The sequence below is a fragment of the Quercus robur genome, chromosome 4, assembly GCF_932294415.1.
Source record: "Quercus robur chromosome 4, dhQueRobu3.1, whole genome shotgun sequence".
NCBI lineage: Eukaryota > Viridiplantae > Streptophyta > Magnoliopsida > Fagales > Fagaceae > Quercus > Quercus robur.
In genome coordinates, this window is record NC_065537.1 from 71,594,054 (window position 1) to 71,613,466 (window position 19,413).

Consider the following 19,413-nt stretch of genomic DNA (forward strand, 5'->3'; position numbering starts at 1 on the left):
CACTTCTCACACACATCCCTATCTAGTTTGAAGGCACGGGAAACAGCTTCTCACACACATCCCTATCTCACATAGATCATCACGATCACATTACAAGATTGGTAGTTTCTACTTTCTACTCTCTATTATACACGACTAATAGAGCTTATTTTGCTGAAACTGAAAACTGAAAACACTCTAACAAAATAATTTTTAAATGTGTGAATAGTACCGTGGGACCCATTTTTAATGAAAAAGTTGATAAAAAGTGTAATTTGTGGGTCTGTAAACTGTGCACTGTTCACTGTAGAAAGTCAACATTTGCGGTTACTGTTCATTGAACAGTAACCGCAATACTCCAAAACAAAACGCGTGAAAAAAAAAAAAAAAAAAAAAAAAGGAAACCCAGCAATTTATAACAAATGCAGACGCAAACGTGATTAAACGTGGATCCAAACATTACCTAAAATGGTAGGCAACGATAAAAATTCAATAATACGCGCATCCCCATACACAAATACAATACGAAGTATTTTGGTCATTTCCTCATGGTTAGGTAGATACCCTTTGAAATAAGCAAAAAGTCGCATCTCTCTTTCTTATATTCTTTTCACACTTGTTGTTGTGTTTCGTTGTATACATCATACTATTCAATTCATCTTCAAAAATAAGCCACCACAACAACTCAAACCCAAATCATTACCAAAACCAAAAATTGCATAGAAACCAAAACTTTCTGAAAGACCCAGAAACCCCAAAACCATGGAAGTGAAGCGCCGAACGGTAAAGAACCTTGTGACAAAGCTGGGCTCAGTGTCAGAACGAACCAGAGTCGACGCCTTGTGCGAGCTTCGGCTGATGACAAAGCTCGACGCAGAGAGCCGACCTCTAATAGCAGAAGCCGGCGCCGTCCCGTACTTGGCCGAAACTCTCTACTCTTCATCCCATTCTTCACAGGACAACGCAGCCGCCACCCTCCTAAACCTCTCGATATCCTCACGCGCCACCTTAATGTCCACGCGCGGCGTCCTCGACGCCATCTCTCACATCCTCCGCCGCCACTCTCCAGAGTCTCCTCATTGTCGACGAGTATCGACCCATCATAGTTTCGAAACGGGACATCTATTATGTACACTCTCTCACATATTGTCCGTACAATGTGAGAGAGTGTACATAATACACATTCGATACGTTTTCGTGATTCCATATATAACCGTATAACATAAAACGAAAAATTCATCAAGAGGGATTGGACTTTTGGTTTACCAATGGGAAGTGAGTTGTTGTGGAATGGGCAAGAATGGTGTGGTGGGGCACAGGAGAAGTTGGAAGTTTACTGTATGTGGTGGGGGCGATGGAGGTGATTGCTGGGGGTTGAAGATGGTGACAAGCTTTAAGGAGTGAATTTAGAGTCAAGTGTGACAACGATTGCTTTCCATTTCCCCCGACTAATCTCTTGCTTATTGACCCCCCCTATTTTTTTCTTAGGCAACTTTAATTTTTGTGTGTGGCCTAGTGGGAGAGGCTAAGGCCTTTTTGACATTCCAACCTAGTATCCCACTCCCTAGTCCCTACTCTCGTTTGATATGTCAACAGTATCTAGATAAAGCATAAAGAGTTAAATACTGGTCCCCCATGACCTTTGCATAGAGTTAAATACTGCCCGCCAAGCGCCTACCATGGTCCCCCATGCCCTTTGCATAGAGTTAAATGCTGCCCGCCAAGCGCCTACCATGGTCCCCCATGCCCTTTGCATAGAGTTAAATGCTGCCCGCCAAGCGCCTACCATGGTCCCCCATGCCCTCCAGGATGTGTTTGAATACAATTATTTGGTTGAAAATTGAAAATTAAAAATATTGTAGTAAAATAATTTTTAAATATGTGAATAGTATCATGAGATCTATTTTTAATGAAAATTTTGTTGAAAAAAAGAGGTTTGTGGGTCCCGTGAACAGTGCACGAGACCCACTGGAAAAACCACCACAACCACAGAACGTGCTTCTAAAAAAAAAAAAAAACGCAAACACAGACGTTATAATCTGAATCCAAACGGGTACTTAGTGACCACTTTTGTTGGCTTAAAATGAATATTTTTGGGAAAAATATTATTTTAGTAGCAATCAATTTGGTCTATGTTATTTTTAATTTGAATGAGTTGACGGTAAAAACCACATTACTACAACTTGAAAATAATATGGACTAAATGAACTGTTACCAAAACATTTTGACTAAATTGACAATAATCTCAAAATATAGGTGATCAAAAAGGTATTTTCACTATTTTCTGTTTCTTCCTATTAATAATTTGACCTATGAGAAGGGAGGTACCTTGGGAATTTTGTTTTAAGCCTATATAAATTTAATGACACAAAATTTTATTATAATTTTTGCTCGCAATTACCTTAATTTAGCATGCTACAATTAGCATACAATAAAAATGATATTTTATTTATTTATTTTTATAATTTGATAGTTATAATAGAAGATGAGGGAATTTGAAACTTAGATGTCTTTGTTGAAACATTATAAAGTGTTACAAAGCTCTTGACACAATAAAAGTGATATTGGTAGTGAGAACATGTGAAAGTTGTGGGTTGTTGAAGGGGGGGAGGGGGAGGGGGAGGGGGGTGGAGGGGCCAAGGGCCGGGGTTCAAGTCTTCAGGAGGGAGTTTTACACATATATACACTTAGATTATTCTAGAGTAGAATTTCTATTTTGTATTAAAAAAAAAATTACACCTTTCATTTGACCATATATAAAGATTTTAAAACTTTATAGTAGAATTACCTTAGCCCTAAAGGATCTAAATCCCTGGTTCCTCCTTATCATCCCCTTAAATAAAATCATTAATTTACTTTCATCCATTTTCTTATAATCATTCTAACAAGAGAGTAATATTTTATTTCTTTCAATTCCTTCTTTATTTATTTTATAATGCTTTATTGCTTTCCATTTATTTATGAACTCCTCCAAAATATCCCTACAATAATGAGATCAAATTACAACATACTCCAATGTATGCTGAATACTGGATGGGATCTCGATAAGGTTACTGGTATTTTCACAAAGACACAAACTCCCCATGGTAAACCATTCATAAACTCTTGAATGAAAGTTTTGATCAAAGTCGATAAGGTGCTTCTAATCAATAATTTTTTTTTTTTTTTTTGATTGGTATATATATATATGTGTGTGTGTATTTGTTAATATATTAATCAAGTTATATTGAGATACTTATCTTGTACAAAATGGTAGTACTTTCTTCAAAATCACATTGTTCGCCTAATAAATAATTTTTTAATGTGTGTGTATATTTGCTAATATATTAATCAATGATACTTATCGTGTACAATAATCAATATGATATTATTTTTCTTCAAAATCACTTTGTTCGCCTAATAAATAATTTTTTAATATCAAGATTCGAGTAGTTAAGACAATATATGCAAACATGTACTGATGACTTTTATCAATGATAGAACCGTGTAACTAATCTTTATCGTAAATTAAAAGATAACAATAACACCTAAAGATAAGAAAGAAAATATTGAATATAAAGCTCGTGGTTGAAAATAGTCTTATGTTGGACCATTTCTGGTTGTAAACTATAGGTACATATAATTATTTATTAGATACTTAATTGTAGTGGTACACTTGGGGCGTATAAAATATTATCTTTTTTAATTAGTTTTTTTTTTGGTAAGACCTTTTTTAATTAGTTACTGGAAGGGAATAGAGGCTATGAAGCCCCTTGCATATTAGTTAATTAATAGGAAGAAAGGAACATATTGAATTCTTTATGTATGTGTGTCTTAGATTTAGATCCGTGCAATTATTGCGCGTTGCAATTATTGTGAGTTGTGAGTTTGTTAGATGTAAAGTTTGATGGTTGAAAAAGTAAAAGAAGTATAAAAAAAAAAAAAATTGAAGGTTAAAAGTTTTTCTAATCCAAGGGCTTAAATTAAAATCGGGCTTTTAACTTTTAATCTTAGCTGTTGGTTCACTATTATACAGTGCAATAATTTTATTGGACTCGAGTCGGATCCTATGACTTCTGTGTCTTGAATTCCAAAATGCTCTGATCTTTAAAATAATTCAAGCACACACATATAATGGGTGCCTATTAGGCTTCCATTGATAAACTATTCTAGAAAAATTTTAATATCGTTTTTATGAAAAATGTAAAAACTGGTAAAACTTTTTATTTTTTTAAAACCAAATCTCTAGGGCAACATTTGTTAACTTTGCCCATATATATAACACTAGTAGAGTTCATTTGGATGAAGATATTTAAAGTCAAAATTTTAGTTCAAAAAAAAAAAAAACTTGAATAAAATAAGCAGCAACACAAAATCTTATATTAGTGTAATTCATGAATATTTCTAATTTTTGGAAAATTATAACTTACTTACATGTGGTTTGATTGAAATTTAAGTTGCCTACTTATGGTTTGAAATTTGACACTTTACCAACTTAATGTTTTACCAAAATTTAAGTCACTTACCTGTGATTTGAAATCACGTGATGCAAATATTCTGCTTGATTCGTTTTGATCTTATATTTTTATGTTTTTTTTTTTTGTGTTTTTTGAAGAGAGAGATATAAAAGTGATGCAAAATTATATATTTAGTACCTGTTTGGATTTGCATTTGCATTTTTTTTTTTGAGAAGCGCATTTCAGCAAAATTTATGCTTTTCCAGTAGGTCTCGTGCATTGGTTACGGTCCTACAAACCTCTTTTTCAGCAAAACTTTCATAAAAAATGGGTCCCACGACACTATTCATACATTTAAAAATTATTTTATTACAGTGTTTTCAGTTTTCAGTAAAATAAGTGGTATTCAAACATATTCTTAGTCTCATTTCTATTTGAGTTAACCACAAGTAGATAACTAAAATTTTGGCCAAACTACAATGACTAAGTTCAGGGCCAGTCTTAGACATTTTGGGGTTTAAGATGAGAACTAAAAATGAGGCCTTTTTTTATACTTATATATTAATTAAATTAATTTTTATTTATTATTTTTATATTATAATATATTTCATTTAAAATCTATTTTTCTTGCCTTTTGGATGCAAATTGACTAATTAAAATTTTGTATTCAAGTTCTTCTAACATATCATTTTCAATCGATAACATCTAATTTTAGAACTAATATTTTTCCAATCTCGAGTTCCTTCATTACATAGTTGGCCAGTACATTTAGACTCAACCAACTTGCAATAAAAACAAAATACTTGGTCCGTACTTTTTGAATACACTAGCCATTTTCTATCATGCTTCTCCTTTGATAATATTCAAGTGTAATGAATAGTAGAAAAATGTCTAGTGTCATCACATCTAGGAAAAATTATATCATTTTCTCTAATTGGATCTCTTTTTACTAATAAATCTCTTAATTTTGTGTCAATATTTTTCCAATTACCTAGATCATAAATATTTAAATGAATATAATTCAACATGTCATTAATATTTTCATTTTCTTCTAGTTGAACATCATTATGGTGAACTTGTTCATTTGTGACATTTTCATCATTATTTTCATTTTCTTCTAAATTATTTTGAAGTTCATTATCAAGATTTGTTGTATTGCAAAATTGAACATCATTGTTATCTTGCAATTGTATCATTTCATTATCTTCTAACTCTTTTTGGTGAATTTCTTGCTCATTTGTGATATTTTCATCTAAATTTTATGTTATATTTTGTTTATTACTAATAACAAATTTATTCATTGATCCTTTTTGAGACTCAATTAATTTTTCTTCTTTTTTTCTTTTTTTAAGTTTTTCATATCCAGATGCATATTTTCTAGCAGACATTTCTAATCAAACAATATATTTATAAAGACTAAAATAAAAAATAGCTTTCAAGTGTAGAGCAAATGAGAAATAGAATTTGATTTATATAAAAGTATTGTTGGAGTTTTACCGAACAATAATAAGTTTTTAGCAATCTCAACCTGCATAAATAAAGAATTATTCAATATATTACCACTAACTAAAATATATATATATATATATATATATAAACACAAGATTAAAATTAAAAAAAAAATTAAGCACAAGCATAACAAAATTTTAAGCACAGCCATAACACAAAGGCTATTAATAAGACCCATCCACAAAAAAACACAAAACAAATCATATCTATAACCCAAAAAAAAAAAAAAATGCAGGCTTTATAAAATAAAAAAATAAAAAAACTTGAAAGCCCAAACAAACGTGAAATGTCCAAGCAACCATAAACAAAATAGGTCCAATCTTATTGTCTTAACAAATGAAATGAAGAGAAAGCCAAGTGCCCAAATATTTATACCTGATATGGACATATGGTGAGCAGTTGAGGGAGGCGGAGAGCAGATAATCAAATTCAGAGAAAGAATGAGAGGGCGGAGAAAGCTTGCTTGAGCAGTTGAGAACAGTGGAGAGAATCAGAGAAAGAATGAGAAACAGAGAGAGGTGGAAAGTAGAGAGAAAGGTAAAATTTTAAGGGATTTGAGTTGTTTTATTTGTTTTGATTTGTGATTGTTTTGTGGTTAATCTCTTAGACCAAATTTGTAGTTTATCTTGTTGATTTTTGGTTTGTCTAGATGATAATAGTTATTTTTGGGTAATGATTTTGTTTAGAACCAATGTTTAATCGAATCTATCAAAATTTTTGTTTTTTGGTTAAAAAGATGTGCCAGATTTTTGAAATGCATCTGAAATTATTTTTTTTTTGCCCCTACTACACCTTATTTTCTAAAATTTTGGAGCCCCCTTCCACTTGGGAGCTTTAGACTTTAGACAATTGTGGATTGCCTAATTGGCCTAGTGAAAGGGCTGGTCCTGACTAAGTTATAATTTACCCTTTAATTTTTAAAGATACTTTTATAGAAAGGATTAAATGTGAGATTTTATTTCATATTCATACACATCAGAAGCATTTATGAACAAACTACTAGTCTAATGCTTTATGCTACCGGAACCGTGTGGATTTATTACCTAAAAAAAAAAAAAAAAAAAAAAACAAACATCAAGCTCGTGCTTTGCAATTTTACCAATTCCTTCATTGAAGTTAGAAGGCACGGGAAACAGCTTCTCACACACATCCCTATCTCGCATAGATCATCATCACGATCGCATTACAAGATTGGTGGTTTCTACTTTCTACTTCTGTTATATATACACGACTAAAACGATAGGCAACAACGAAAATTCAATAATAGGCGCATCCCCATACACAGGATTGCATTCGTAAGAACATGACAAAATACGAAGTATTTTGGTCATTTCATCATAGAGTTAGGTAGATACCCTTTGAAATGAGCCAAAAGTCGCGTCTCTCTTTCTTATATCCTTTTCACACTCGTTGTTGTGTTTCGTTGTATACATCATGCTATTCAATTCATCTTCAAAAATAAGACACCACAACAACATTATGGATAAACGCAAACTCAAACCCAAATCATTACCAAAACCAAAAATTGCCCAAGACTTTCTGAAAGACCCAGAAACCCCAAAACCCATGGAAGTGAAGCGCCGAACGGTAAAGACCCTTGTGACGAAGCTGGGCTCGGTGTCAGAACGAACCAGAGTCGACGCCTTGTGCGAGCTTCGGCTGATGACAAAGCTCGACGCAGAGAGCCGACCTCTAATAGCAGAAGCCGGCGCCGTCCCTTACTTGGCCGAAACTCTCTACTCTTCGTCCCATTCTTCACAGGACAACGCGGCCGCCACACTCCTCAACCTCTCGATCTCCTCACGCGCCACCTTAATGTCCACGCGCGGCCTCCTCGACGCCATCTCTCACATCCTCCGCCTCCACGCCTCCACGTCGTACGCATCGGCCGTACAGTCCTCCGCCGCCACACTCCACAGTCTCCTCATTGTCGACGAGTACCGACCCATCATAGGTTCGAAGCGGGACATCATATATTCGCTGATAGATATCGTGAAACATGTCGGATCTCCTACGAGGTCGGTGAAGGACGCGTTGAAAGCGTTGTTTGGGATCGCGCTTTATCCGCTGAATCGAAAGACGATTATAGAGTTAGGTGGGGTTGGGACCTTGTTCTCGTTGGTCATGAAGGATTTGGCGGTTGGGGTAGTTGAAGACGCCACGGCGGTTATAGCCCAAATAGCCGGGTGTGAGGAGAGCGAAGAAGAGTTTCGAAAAGTCTCGGGTGTTGGGTTGTTGGTGGATTTGTTGGATGGAGCAACGAGCTCTAGTATGAGAATCAAGGAGAATTCAGTTGGGGCTTTGTTGAATTTGGTGAGGTGTGGAAGTGAGAAAGTTGGGAGAGAAGTTAGGGAAATGGGGTTGGGTGTGGGTGTGGTGGAAGGGATTGCTGACGTGGCAGAGAATGGGAGTGGGAAAGGGAAAGGAAAAGCTGTGTCTCTTTTGAAAGTTATCTATGGTGGAAATGGGTGTGTGGTGAGGGATGAGAGATTTGATTCCTTGCTAAATCAATGTTCTTCTTGACCTTGTGGGGGGTTTGGGGGCTTGTGCTTGAATGGTATGTTGTATTTTTTTTCTTCTTCTTCTTTCTTTTTAGATTTTGATTGTTAGTTTAGAATAGGGGAAATGGTTTTTGTTATTAAAATTGGTATGTATTGTGTAATGTAAATGATCAAATGGTGGATTTTAGTGATTTATACAGAACATGACAACTTACTTATATGCTGGGGTTGGAACTTATTTTTTGATTGTTGTTAGAAATTTTACACATTTTTTTTTTTTTTTTGGTTTCATAGCTAATTTGTTGTCAAATATTATAGCTTGTTGTTGGAATCTATGTTCGAATCCGCTCTTGCACTTGTTAATGATAGTGTGTGTGCCTTTTTTTTCAACATCATATCATTGTAGGAACCTTAAATGATCTTCTATCAGTTCTTCATCTAGAGCTTGAAAAGCTAAGAGAGGAATACATTGATGCTTAAGTCGAATTGAAGTATGTTTGAAAAGGTGTTCATATTGGTGCCATGAGAAGGTGTATAAGTATTGAACACATGATTTTATCCTCTGTATTGTTCTTACTAGGAAAGTACGTTGTTGTTGGCAATTTTAAAAAGAAAAGGAAAAAAAAAATAGTGGATGAACGTATGCAAGCAAGCCCATTGGAAGCTAATTAGATATTCACTTTGTTAGGTTAAGCATAAATCTTAAGTTCAACTCAAAAGAAGCTTCATGTATTTGATGTACATATAAAAGTTGATCTTGTCCACTGATGAGAGATGAACTAATCATATTAATGAAAGGAACATTAACAGCCAAACTCAAATAAGCAATATGGAATGTGTAAGATAGGAATACATGCTTCATAGTATGTTGAAAGGTATTCATATTGGTGCTGTGAGGAGGTAGTTAAGTATTGAACCCAGACTCTATCCTCTGAATTTTTCTTACAAAGAAAAAATTGTCGTTTGTGTTAAGAGTTTATTGGCAGATTTAAAAGTGAAAAGAAAATACTGGAGGAACATATTGAAGCAAGCCATGTAGAAGCTAATTAGAAATTCATTCTATCACATATTTTCTCTTCTGTTATTTTGTATAATAATTGAGAGTATTATGTTTGTGCATTTACTTGCATGATATAAGAACTTTTGCTAAGGATAATTTCTTTCAAATGCTTATAGTTAAATCAGTTCTTAGTTTTGTCTTGACTCCTAAACAGACATACTTGTAATTTACATGAAATCATGAAGTGCCATGTGATTATGAACTTCAAATGGTAAGTTCATGTTGATGGAGATGTTTTGAATATTGGATCAGATCCTTTTCACTTGTTTGAAATGGAGACATTTTATTTCATGTAGAAATTTACTTTTTCATGAATTTAAAGGTACCCACATACATAGATGATATAGAGGATCCCAATTCCTAAATTTCATCCTGGCATGCAATTTTTCTTCTCTGAATTTATGTAAATTATTGTTAGTAAAAAAGAAAAATGTAAGTAAAATTAATTACTGCATTTTTTTAGCAATTTTGAACTGAAATATCTGATTAAAGCAGATGATAGATGGGAACTATGAGAATTTTGGGCAAACCTTGATACAGAACACTGAGAATTGATTACCAATAAAACTCTGTTTAAGTGGATTGGAGGCACTCATTTCCGGAAATATGACTCAGTTCAATGGTAGAAGGGAACTCTAATAGAATTTGGCTGCATATTTTAAGGATGAGTTTGTGCAAGAACCAGATTTACAGCTAGGATGAAGTCAAGGAGTGAGGTTTACATGACCTAAAAGGTAAAGGATAGAAAAATACCGTCAGAAAGGTGGTGTTTGTTGCTACCATCTACATAGATGATATAGAGGATCCCAATTCCTAAATTTATCAATAAAACTCTGTTTAAGTGGATTGGAGGCACTCATTTCCGGAAATATGACTCAGTTCAAAGATAAAAGGGAACTCTAATAGAATTTGACTGCATATTTTAAGGATGGGTTTGTGCAAGAACCAGATTTACAGCTCGGATGAAGTCATGGAGTGAGGTTTACATGACCTAAAAGGTAAAGGATAGAAAAACACCATCAGAAAGGTGGTGTTTGTTGCTACCATCTATAAGATTTGGCTATAGAGAAATAGGAGAATTTTTGGTAGCAAACTCCTTCCTGAGGATTGTATTAGTAAGGTTTTTAGGGATGCTGTCAGGTTTAAAGTTAGTGGCAATACTAAATTCAAAAACTCCCTTCAGAATAGGGTGTTCTGCTGTGTGGAGGATTCTTAATTCTATTCCAAGTTAGGCTTGGGATGAGTTGTTTTCTTGTCTTTACAGCCATCTGCTGCTGTTGACTGATTGTAGTGTGGTTTTCTATATATATATATATACATAAACTACACTAAGAACTAGGACAAGATTAAAAGGAATTGCATTAGAGTAAAGTGAAACCATTTGTTTTGGATGTGTTTATGCCTGGTAGGTGAACAGAGTCATGGCATTACCCTATATATATATATATATATATATACATAAACTACACTAAGAACTAGGACAAGATTAAAAGGAATTGCATTAGAGTAAAGTGAAACCATTTGTTTTGGATGTGTTTATGCCTGGTAGGTGAACAGAGTCATGGCATTACAATGGGTAGGGTGTATAAACCATTCTTATTGATTTTGTTCCGTTTCGGCCGGAACGCTCAGAATATTTTGTATCAGCATGCAAACCAGTACCATAATACCTCCTGTTTCACCTCAGGTCAAATTTTGGGACGTTCCAGCCATTTCGGCCGGTAATAGATTTTGGCTTTGAAAAAAAAAAAAAAATCAATTCATTTAGCCAGCATGCACTTTGAGGTGTTTTTTTTTTTTTTTTTTTTTTTTTTTTTTTCCTGAATTTTTTCATCTTATTTCAAACATAAACTTGACATTGCCAAATGATATGTTAAAAAAAAAAAAAAAAAAAAAAAAAAAAAAAAAAAAAAAAAAAAAAAAAAAAAAAAACCTGGAGAAGTAGACAGTAGAATCTCAGATCAATACCAAATGATTTGTTAGGGAAAAAAAAATCAGAGAAAAAGAAGAAGAAAGCAAAAATCCAAGCTTTGGCAGAATGGTGGACGAAGTGGAAGTTAATTTGCTTACCATTTGAAATCTGGGAAATTATTGTGTACTCTCGGAGTACTATAAATGCGTACTCCTTCTCACATAAATGGTGGGTTCTACTAATTAAATTCATGGTAGAACCTACCATTCATGTAAGAGGATGGATTATGTATTTATGGTACTCCGAAAGTAACTAATAATTTTTCTCTTCTTCGAGGCTTGTCTAAGTCGTCTCTACTCTCTAGAACTTCCAAAGTGAGAGAGTTTCATTTATGAGACTTGTAAATGACAAATAGAGCTTTGAAAAGTGATATTAAGAGTATGTTTGGATACCGCTTATTTTGCTGAAAATTAAAAATTGAAAACTGAAAACACTGTAGCAAAATAATTTTTAAATGTGTGAATAGTGTGTTGGGACTCATTTTTAATGAAAATTTTGTTGAAAAAAAAGGTTTATAGGTCCTGTGAACAATGCATGGGACTCACTGAAAAAGCCACTAGTCACAAAAACGTGCTTCAAAAAAAAAAAAATGTAGACACAAACGCAGACGCTGATAAGCTCAATCCAAACGGGTACTAACAATTAAGGGAAAATAGCTCAATGCAAGTGAGAGTAAGTGAGAGCGGATCTTCCTAGAGCTTCATGAATCATGATTATAATTTTCCCAAATTCCCAAAATATTCATTTATTTACAAAATTTTGCTTTAAAAAAAATTCATTTATTTAGATAATAACTCAAATATGAATTTAAAAAAAATAAACAATCTAAACCACTTTATTGAGATTTTCTTTTTAAATCACTATATTAATAGCAACCAGTAAAGGTATTATTTTATTTAATTTTTTATGGGATTATTTTTATTAATTACTATTGTGTAAGTATATTTAGTATTACTTTTTTGAATTACTAATTTTATGTTGTATAAGAATGTATATATCTCTTTAAAGAACCTCGAAACACCTTGAAACAGTACGCCGAAATAAGCAGGTACTGAAATATTCTATTCCATTGGACAAACCGAAACTGATTCCAAAACAATATTCATAAAGCATGATCTTTGAAATTGATATGGCAGTTCGCAATTAGAAGCTGCAAAGTGATCAGAAATATATAGGCAACAATGTAATGATGACCCGTTTAAGAAATGAAGAAGTATGTAGTGAGTGGGTTTTGCATGTTGTGTACACTCTAGAACTTGTTTCTCACAATCATTCTTAGGGTGGTCTATTGAGGATGCATCATGCAAGCCTCCATAAACAGGAACAACTTTGACCATTGATTATATATATATCAAGTTACACCTGGTGGTGTAATTTTTGCCAATGTTACATCTCATAATTTCTTTTTACTGGATGTGTAGTTTAACAAATATACGTATTTTTGGATTACATTTTCTCTTTATACCTTTCAAACTCGTAAATCCAACATGATTAGAGATCAATAACTAATAGGTGGTTCAAAGTTGCGACTTCCACACGCACCTAAAATGCGCATTTGGAGTTAAAAGTTTGATTAGCGACTGCCATCTTCATATGGGTCCAGATGACTACTGACTACGGCAATGGAAATGGACGTATATGATTGATTTGAGGTTAATTAATATGTTGTCCTACTAGCAAGTGAATTCTACTTAACCTAATACAAATTCCTAATACAAATTCCATGTTGACTAATATTCATTGAAAAAACAAACAAAAGGAAAACCAAAATGAAAAGAAAAGGCGAAAAGGTAAAATAAGGAACATTTCAGAGTACAAACGTGTAGAGTATTAGTGACTACTAACTAGGTCAAGGTGACCATGGTCATGGAATTGGAAATGCATGTTCATATGACATTTGATTTGAAGGAAATGCATCGCCCTATTGGCTAACACAATGAACCCACATAACCCACTAGAACTCTCAAGTCATGGTTTTAGATAAGATGTAACCTGAATTGGTTGGATGCTAAAAAGCTGGTTTGACAAATAATTTAGTGCCTTTAAATTATTTCATTTTCAACCCTTAACCATAATAAGCACTGTGACTGTGAGTCTGTGACAGTGAAAGATGATGGAAAAGTTTGCAGCACCTAGAATTTTGTCATAAAATCATGGTTATTCAGGGTATGAAAGGAAAGTGGCATAGAATTCGAAGATCAAGCATGATTGCAGCATTAGTTTTGTTGATTAGGATAGTGCAGGGATTAAAATGTATATCAAATTGTTGGGAAAGCTTCCGCATAGACAAGTCCTAAACAAGTAGTAGTTTTTTTTCCCTAACAATAAGTGGGGGATCAAAATTATGTTCTTTCAGAGTCATAAGGTTCTTGGCCTAAACAAAAGGTTATTGTACAAGGTATATTCCCACTATTGCTTCACAACGTAGGAACTATTTGGTGTTTAGAATATTGATTAAACTATTGACTATTCTTTTAACAACTTAGTCTTTTGGAAATAATTTATCGTGTTATTAGGTAGTCTTAAGTTCAAATCTCCTTTCTAATCCTCATTCAAAAAGTTAAAAATATCATGAATTAAATTATTGATTCATAAGGTTCATGGCCTAAACAAAAAGCAGTTGCGCACGATGTATTCCCACTATTGTTTCACAATGTGAGAACTATTTGATGTTTAGAATATTGATTAAACTCTTGAATTAACTATTCTTTTAACATTTTAGGCTTTTGGAAATAATTTATTGTGTTATTAGGTAGTCTTGAGTTCAAATCCTCTTTCTAATCCTTATTCAAAAAGCCAAAAATATCACAAATTAGACCTTACTTATCAAAGGCATGTTTAGACTTACATATGAGGGGGTAATAAAATATTGTTCAAGTTATTAATTTTAATATTTCTAAAATATCTAAACTTTTTAGACAATTGGTAATTTATTATTTGCACTTTGTTAACTTCGTCGCTCAAATTCCTCCCTCATGAACGTGCCAATTGAACTACAAGTCTTTTGGGTCGCGTTAAGTTGAAAGTGGAATATGTTTTACATTTTCTATTGAAAGCTTGAGCTGTTTGTAAAAGGTACTTCATAAATCAGTACTGAATAAGAGTAGAGGAAATTACATTACATCAAATTGGAGACACTCAATGTGTGTGGCATGGGCAGCATGGCTTAGGTGAGGCCAAATGTTATCGACATCATGCAATGTTCTTGAAACCTCAAAGCAAGCATGGTGAGTCATCTCCATCAAACCTGTCGCAAGGTTTTTCCATAATAAGAGAGAGCATTTTTTTGTGGGTGAACGTAACACAAATTTTTGCTTATTTTGGATGAGTTTTATTTAGATGGATTTTATGTTGCTAAATCTTGTCACTCTATACAAGAAAAAACTATCACAAAAAGCAACATGGTTTGAATATAGAGCAAGGCTCCATCTGTGTATGGTGCCTCGAATGCTTTCTCTTTCTATTTTTACTGACAATATTTTTCTATCACCATCACTAATTCTTGATGAGAAAAAGTTTAGTCCATGTTCTTCTCCAGGTGATGCCTCATGCTTGAATTCTTCAATGCGACTACTAAATAAATACCTAGTCTTCCAAGCCCCTATGTACTAAACGTCATTGTCTGCATTAATTATGTGTATTCAAAGTTCCAAACTTTGGTTAAAACTTAGAAGCTGTCTCCGTTCAGCTTGACATGTTTCTCCCGACTTACACGGCATGATCAAATTATACAAGTCTATGATCTCAATTTTGTGGTAGAATACTAGATAGAATGCACAAATAGGAAGATTCCTATATCACAATTTGTTGATTTGTGCGTTTATAAGTAATTGATAAAAAATGGAGTCCATGTAACAAAAGTTGGTAGAAGCTAGAAAGTGTCCATCATTCATAGATCCACACATAACACATCAACATGTTGTGAAAAATAGGTGTGATATTAAGTGTGTCCCTCCAATTGTCCTCACACAGCCTATGGATGTAACTACTTTCTAGTCTAGGATTTTTTTTTTGTTTTTTTTACCGTGTGACATGATATTATTACATTAACAAAACATCTAATACTATTTGTTAGTCAACTAACCTCAAATAATTCGAAGCACAATTTAAGCTCAAGGGAGTCTAAGAAATCCTCAATTTGTATTAAGTTTGACTCAATTACAACTTTGAGAAGAAGATAATAGTTGAATAAAAGAAATTTGTAGGAAGCCTAAACAAGAGATTAACCAAAAAAAAGAAGGGGGAAGTCTAAACAAGAGTTTGTAATAATTTTGTGTTATTTAGGAAAGCTGCTTTTTCACTATTTGGAAGGTTAACTTTTAGACACCGTTACAGCTAACTCGTTAGTCTTATTCATGAGAAGGTCATGATCTCAATCAGTAGAAAGTTAAATTTGGAGTGTGAAATTGGTTAGGCATATTGTTTGCCATACTATCATTAATTAATAGAGAAAAAATGTTAATGTGTTAAATTTGGAGGAGAAAGAGATTAGTGATGCTAAATGTTAATGTGTTATGAGTAGTTGTGTATTGTGTGCATTCAATCCACCAATTTGTTGTACCTAACTCAATTCAACCCATTCCAATGCCTTGGGTTGGATTTTCATTGATTGATTGATTGATTTATTTATTTTTATAAATATTTTGATTAGGTTGAGTTCATGTTGGCAAAATTTTTAACATAAATAACCCAATTAAGAACAAGAATAAACCAACATAACCACCCAAAGACAAAGCAACAAAGAAACAAAAGACTCCATATACAAATATATGAAACCAAACAAATAGAGTGATTCATGGACTTTGGGAGGGCATCCCTAAGCAATTCAACTTCAGCGAAAGATTTGGATTTGGTAATCCATTTGGCTAAATCATGTGCAGTTTTGTTTATTTATTTATTCACCTGCTTGAAGGAGCATAAACTTAGATAGTTGAACGAAACTCATTTTTTATTAGGCCCAACAAAATGATGCTAAGTGTCCATTTGAGATCCACTTATTCTATTGAAATTGAAAACTTTTTGTTGAAAATATTTTAGATAAAGGTAAAAGTTAGCTGAAACTAAGGTTGTCCAACCCACCCGGCCACCCGCCTAACCCGCCCGTACTCAACCGGTGTTCACCCGATCCGACTGCTCCGGCGGTCGGCTGTGGGTCCCGAGCTCCAAAACCCAACGCCGGCGGGTCGGTTTCGAGTCCCCTTGTTCAAAACCCGTGAAACTCGACCTGCCCGAAGACATCAAATTCTGGCAAATCTCCAGCGATTCTGACAAGTTTCAGCTTGATTTGGAAGATTTTGACGACCAAAACAATTGGATTTGACATAAATACACCAGATCCGGCGATTCTCGGTACGATTTGGGGGAAAAATCATCGGATTTGACAAAATCCTCACCGGATCTTGGTCGGATCAGGTGAGATCTCGCCAATTTTGGCCGTTTTTCTGTGTTTTCCGTCGGGTTTCGGCCTCACCCGAAACCGATGCCACCCATCGGCAAACCGACCCGCGAAACCCGACCCTCTTAACGGGTCGGTTGCGGGTTGAGAATCTACCAACCCGATCTCTTCCAGGTCAGTTGCGGGTTGGGCACAAACCTGACCCGCCCGACCCGTGGACACTCCTAACTGAAATAGTACATTAGAACTCATAAATAGTACTAAAAGTGCAATTTAACCCATAAATAGTAGTAAAAATAAACTGAATAGTAAAATGAGTTGGCAAAAATAATTCATGCCAAACGCACACTAATCCGATAATCGAACACAACCTAACCCGAACCTCATGGTTTATAAACCTACCATAGGTTGAGTTGGTTAAAGATTTCTTAAGTTAATGAACTCATGATGGATGGAAAAAACTTTAAATTGAATTCAAGTATACAACCCAACCAAACCTATACACACCTATTATTACGACAGACTTGAGAAGGGGTAAAACCAAAAAAACAAAAAATGAAGACGAGGGAGAAACAAGGAAAGAAAAGGAACCCAATCTAAAATCAACACCAAGAAAACACTTTCCTTCACTAAAACCCACTATACCATTGGGACAGGTTATTCTCCACTCAATTCCTATTTTACCGAAGTTTTTGCTAAAAGCTACCATTGATTTCTCAATGAATAACTTCTTAATTCTACTCCTATGAGACTCACAGGCTCCTCTGACCCATTAAGGAGAGAAAAAAGTATCCTTGCATCATAGATTTTGTTGGGCTTTTTAGAGGGTTTCACTTTCACTTATTTCAATATGCAAAGAAGACTTTTTAAGGCTGAGTGGCTGAGTGCAACATCTCTTTTTGTTAATTTGATATCTTGGGTGGTGACTAATAATGCCACTTTTACATGTAATTTATTAACTTTTGATGAGGAAAAAAAAAGTTGGTATACCTCTACGCCCTTAAAAATTAACCACTAAAAAGGAATAAATAAACTATAATTTGCACATGGAAGAAGACTTTCTCAAACCCATCAATGAGATTTAACTTCTGTGAAAGATTGAATCTAAAAAATGGGTCTTAATAATAATAATTATGCTTTGGGCATTTATTCCATCATTCTCCAATCAGATCCCCACAAGTGATGCAAATGTTCATCATTATTTTGGTCTAAATATTTGTCAGCATTTTTCCTGACGAGGCTAGAGATCAAAGGCTATCGAGGCACTATCTTCAAAAGCCCACCACTTTCTCTTTTTTTTTTTCATCTACTTTTCAACCACCTTTCAGAGGCTGGCCAATGGCATTATGTACTTTTAATCCTTTTGATGATTGTAACCCCGTAAACTTTTTTTTTTTCTTTTTTTTTTTTTTTTAATTTGTTTGTTTGAATCTGAATTGGTTCCAAGTACCTGACCAAGTGTGAACAATCAGGAAGTTTTTTTTGTGTTTGAAAATAAATTTTTTGATGGTTTTTTTAAACATTTTTTTGATAGCTTTTTTCCAAGTCCTTTGTTTGCAAGGAGTTTTATTTTATAATACCACTTTTCCTGTCCATATTTAACATCTCAATCCAAAATTTGTTCTAAATTAATTAGCTTACAATTCGGGGACTAATCAAGAACAATTTGAGTAAAATTTTTCTCAGCTAACATAAAACTAGATTGGATTGTTGTTTCTTTTTTTGGCCTTTTTTAAAAAAAAAAAAAAAAAAAAAAAAAAAAAAAGGAGAAAGGAGGAAATCTAGTAATTTTACTCTTGTAGGCATCATTTGGACCCAAAAAAGCACATAATATATTCTGAAATACAATAATCAGAGTTATGCATAATATGTAAGTGGAAAACTTTGGACTCAAAAAAGTACATGAGATTCTGAGTTATGCATAATATGTAAGTGGCAAACTTTCGAAAAAAAAAAAATATATATATATATATATATATATCTGAATTTCACTAATATAACGAAAACCTAAGCCAACAAACTAATCAATATATATATATATATATATATATATATATATTTATAGCCAGAGATATTAAATTCAATATCTCTATCAAGATGGTAATTTGATATTTGGAAGTTTGGAATCCTATCTTATTTAGAATTGGAAGAATCGTACTAATCTGGATCTTGATAACCACAGACCAAGAAAGAAATTCCTATTTCGGATAACTATAATAAAAGAGAAAAAGGGGTAACAGCAGCTGGAATAGCTCAGTTGGTTAGAGCGTGTGGCTGTTAACCACAAGGTCGGAGGTTCAAGCCCTCCTTCTAGCGTTGTTTTTTTATTTTACCATTAACTTCAATGCCTCTCAACATCAAGTAGGGTAGGTCCTTTTGCTAATAATAAAAACCTGTAACGTTAATTTTATTCGATGAATTTAAATTAAATGGAAAGAGCATCTAATTTCACTCACCCCCACTTCCAACTTCCACAAAAAGAATTTAGTCATTTAGTGTTGACAGATTTGATTGTGGGTCAGGTCAGGGTTGGGACTTTGAGTAGATTTGGTAATCAATGA

At 33.8% G+C, this 19,413-nt stretch overlaps 1 protein-coding gene and 1 non-coding gene across 3 annotated transcripts; both read left to right on the forward strand.

Moving 5' to 3' along the window:
* The first annotated feature begins 667 nt into the window (after nt 1-667).
* LOC126723578 (U-box domain-containing protein 11) lies at nt 668-8,643 on the forward strand. 2 transcript variants are annotated; one of them, XM_050427143.1, is made up of 2 exons: nt 668-963; nt 7,713-8,643. In XM_050427143.1, exons 1-2 carry the CDS (start codon nt 742-744, stop codon nt 8,445-8,447), a joined length of 957 nt encoding a protein of 318 aa, XP_050283100.1. In that variant the 5' UTR covers nt 668-741; the 3' UTR covers nt 8,448-8,643. The 2 variants fall into 2 exon arrangements, with proteins under 2 accessions (XP_050283100.1, XP_050283099.1); XM_050427142.1 differs by lacking the exon at nt 668-963 and having other exon boundaries at nt 7,206-8,643.
* Nucleotides 8,644-19,094: 10,451 nt separating this feature from the next.
* On the forward strand, nt 19,095-19,168 carry TRNAN-GUU (transfer RNA asparagine (anticodon GUU)). Its single transcript has one exon. It is a non-coding gene; the product is annotated as a tRNA-Asn (tRNA).
* The last annotated feature ends 245 nt before the right edge of the window (nt 19,169-19,413 follow it).

Coding starts and splice junctions, on each gene's coding strand:
- LOC126723578 (XM_050427142.1), top strand. CDS start 7,359: ATGCTATTCAATTCATCTTCAAAAATAAGACACCACAACAACATTATG.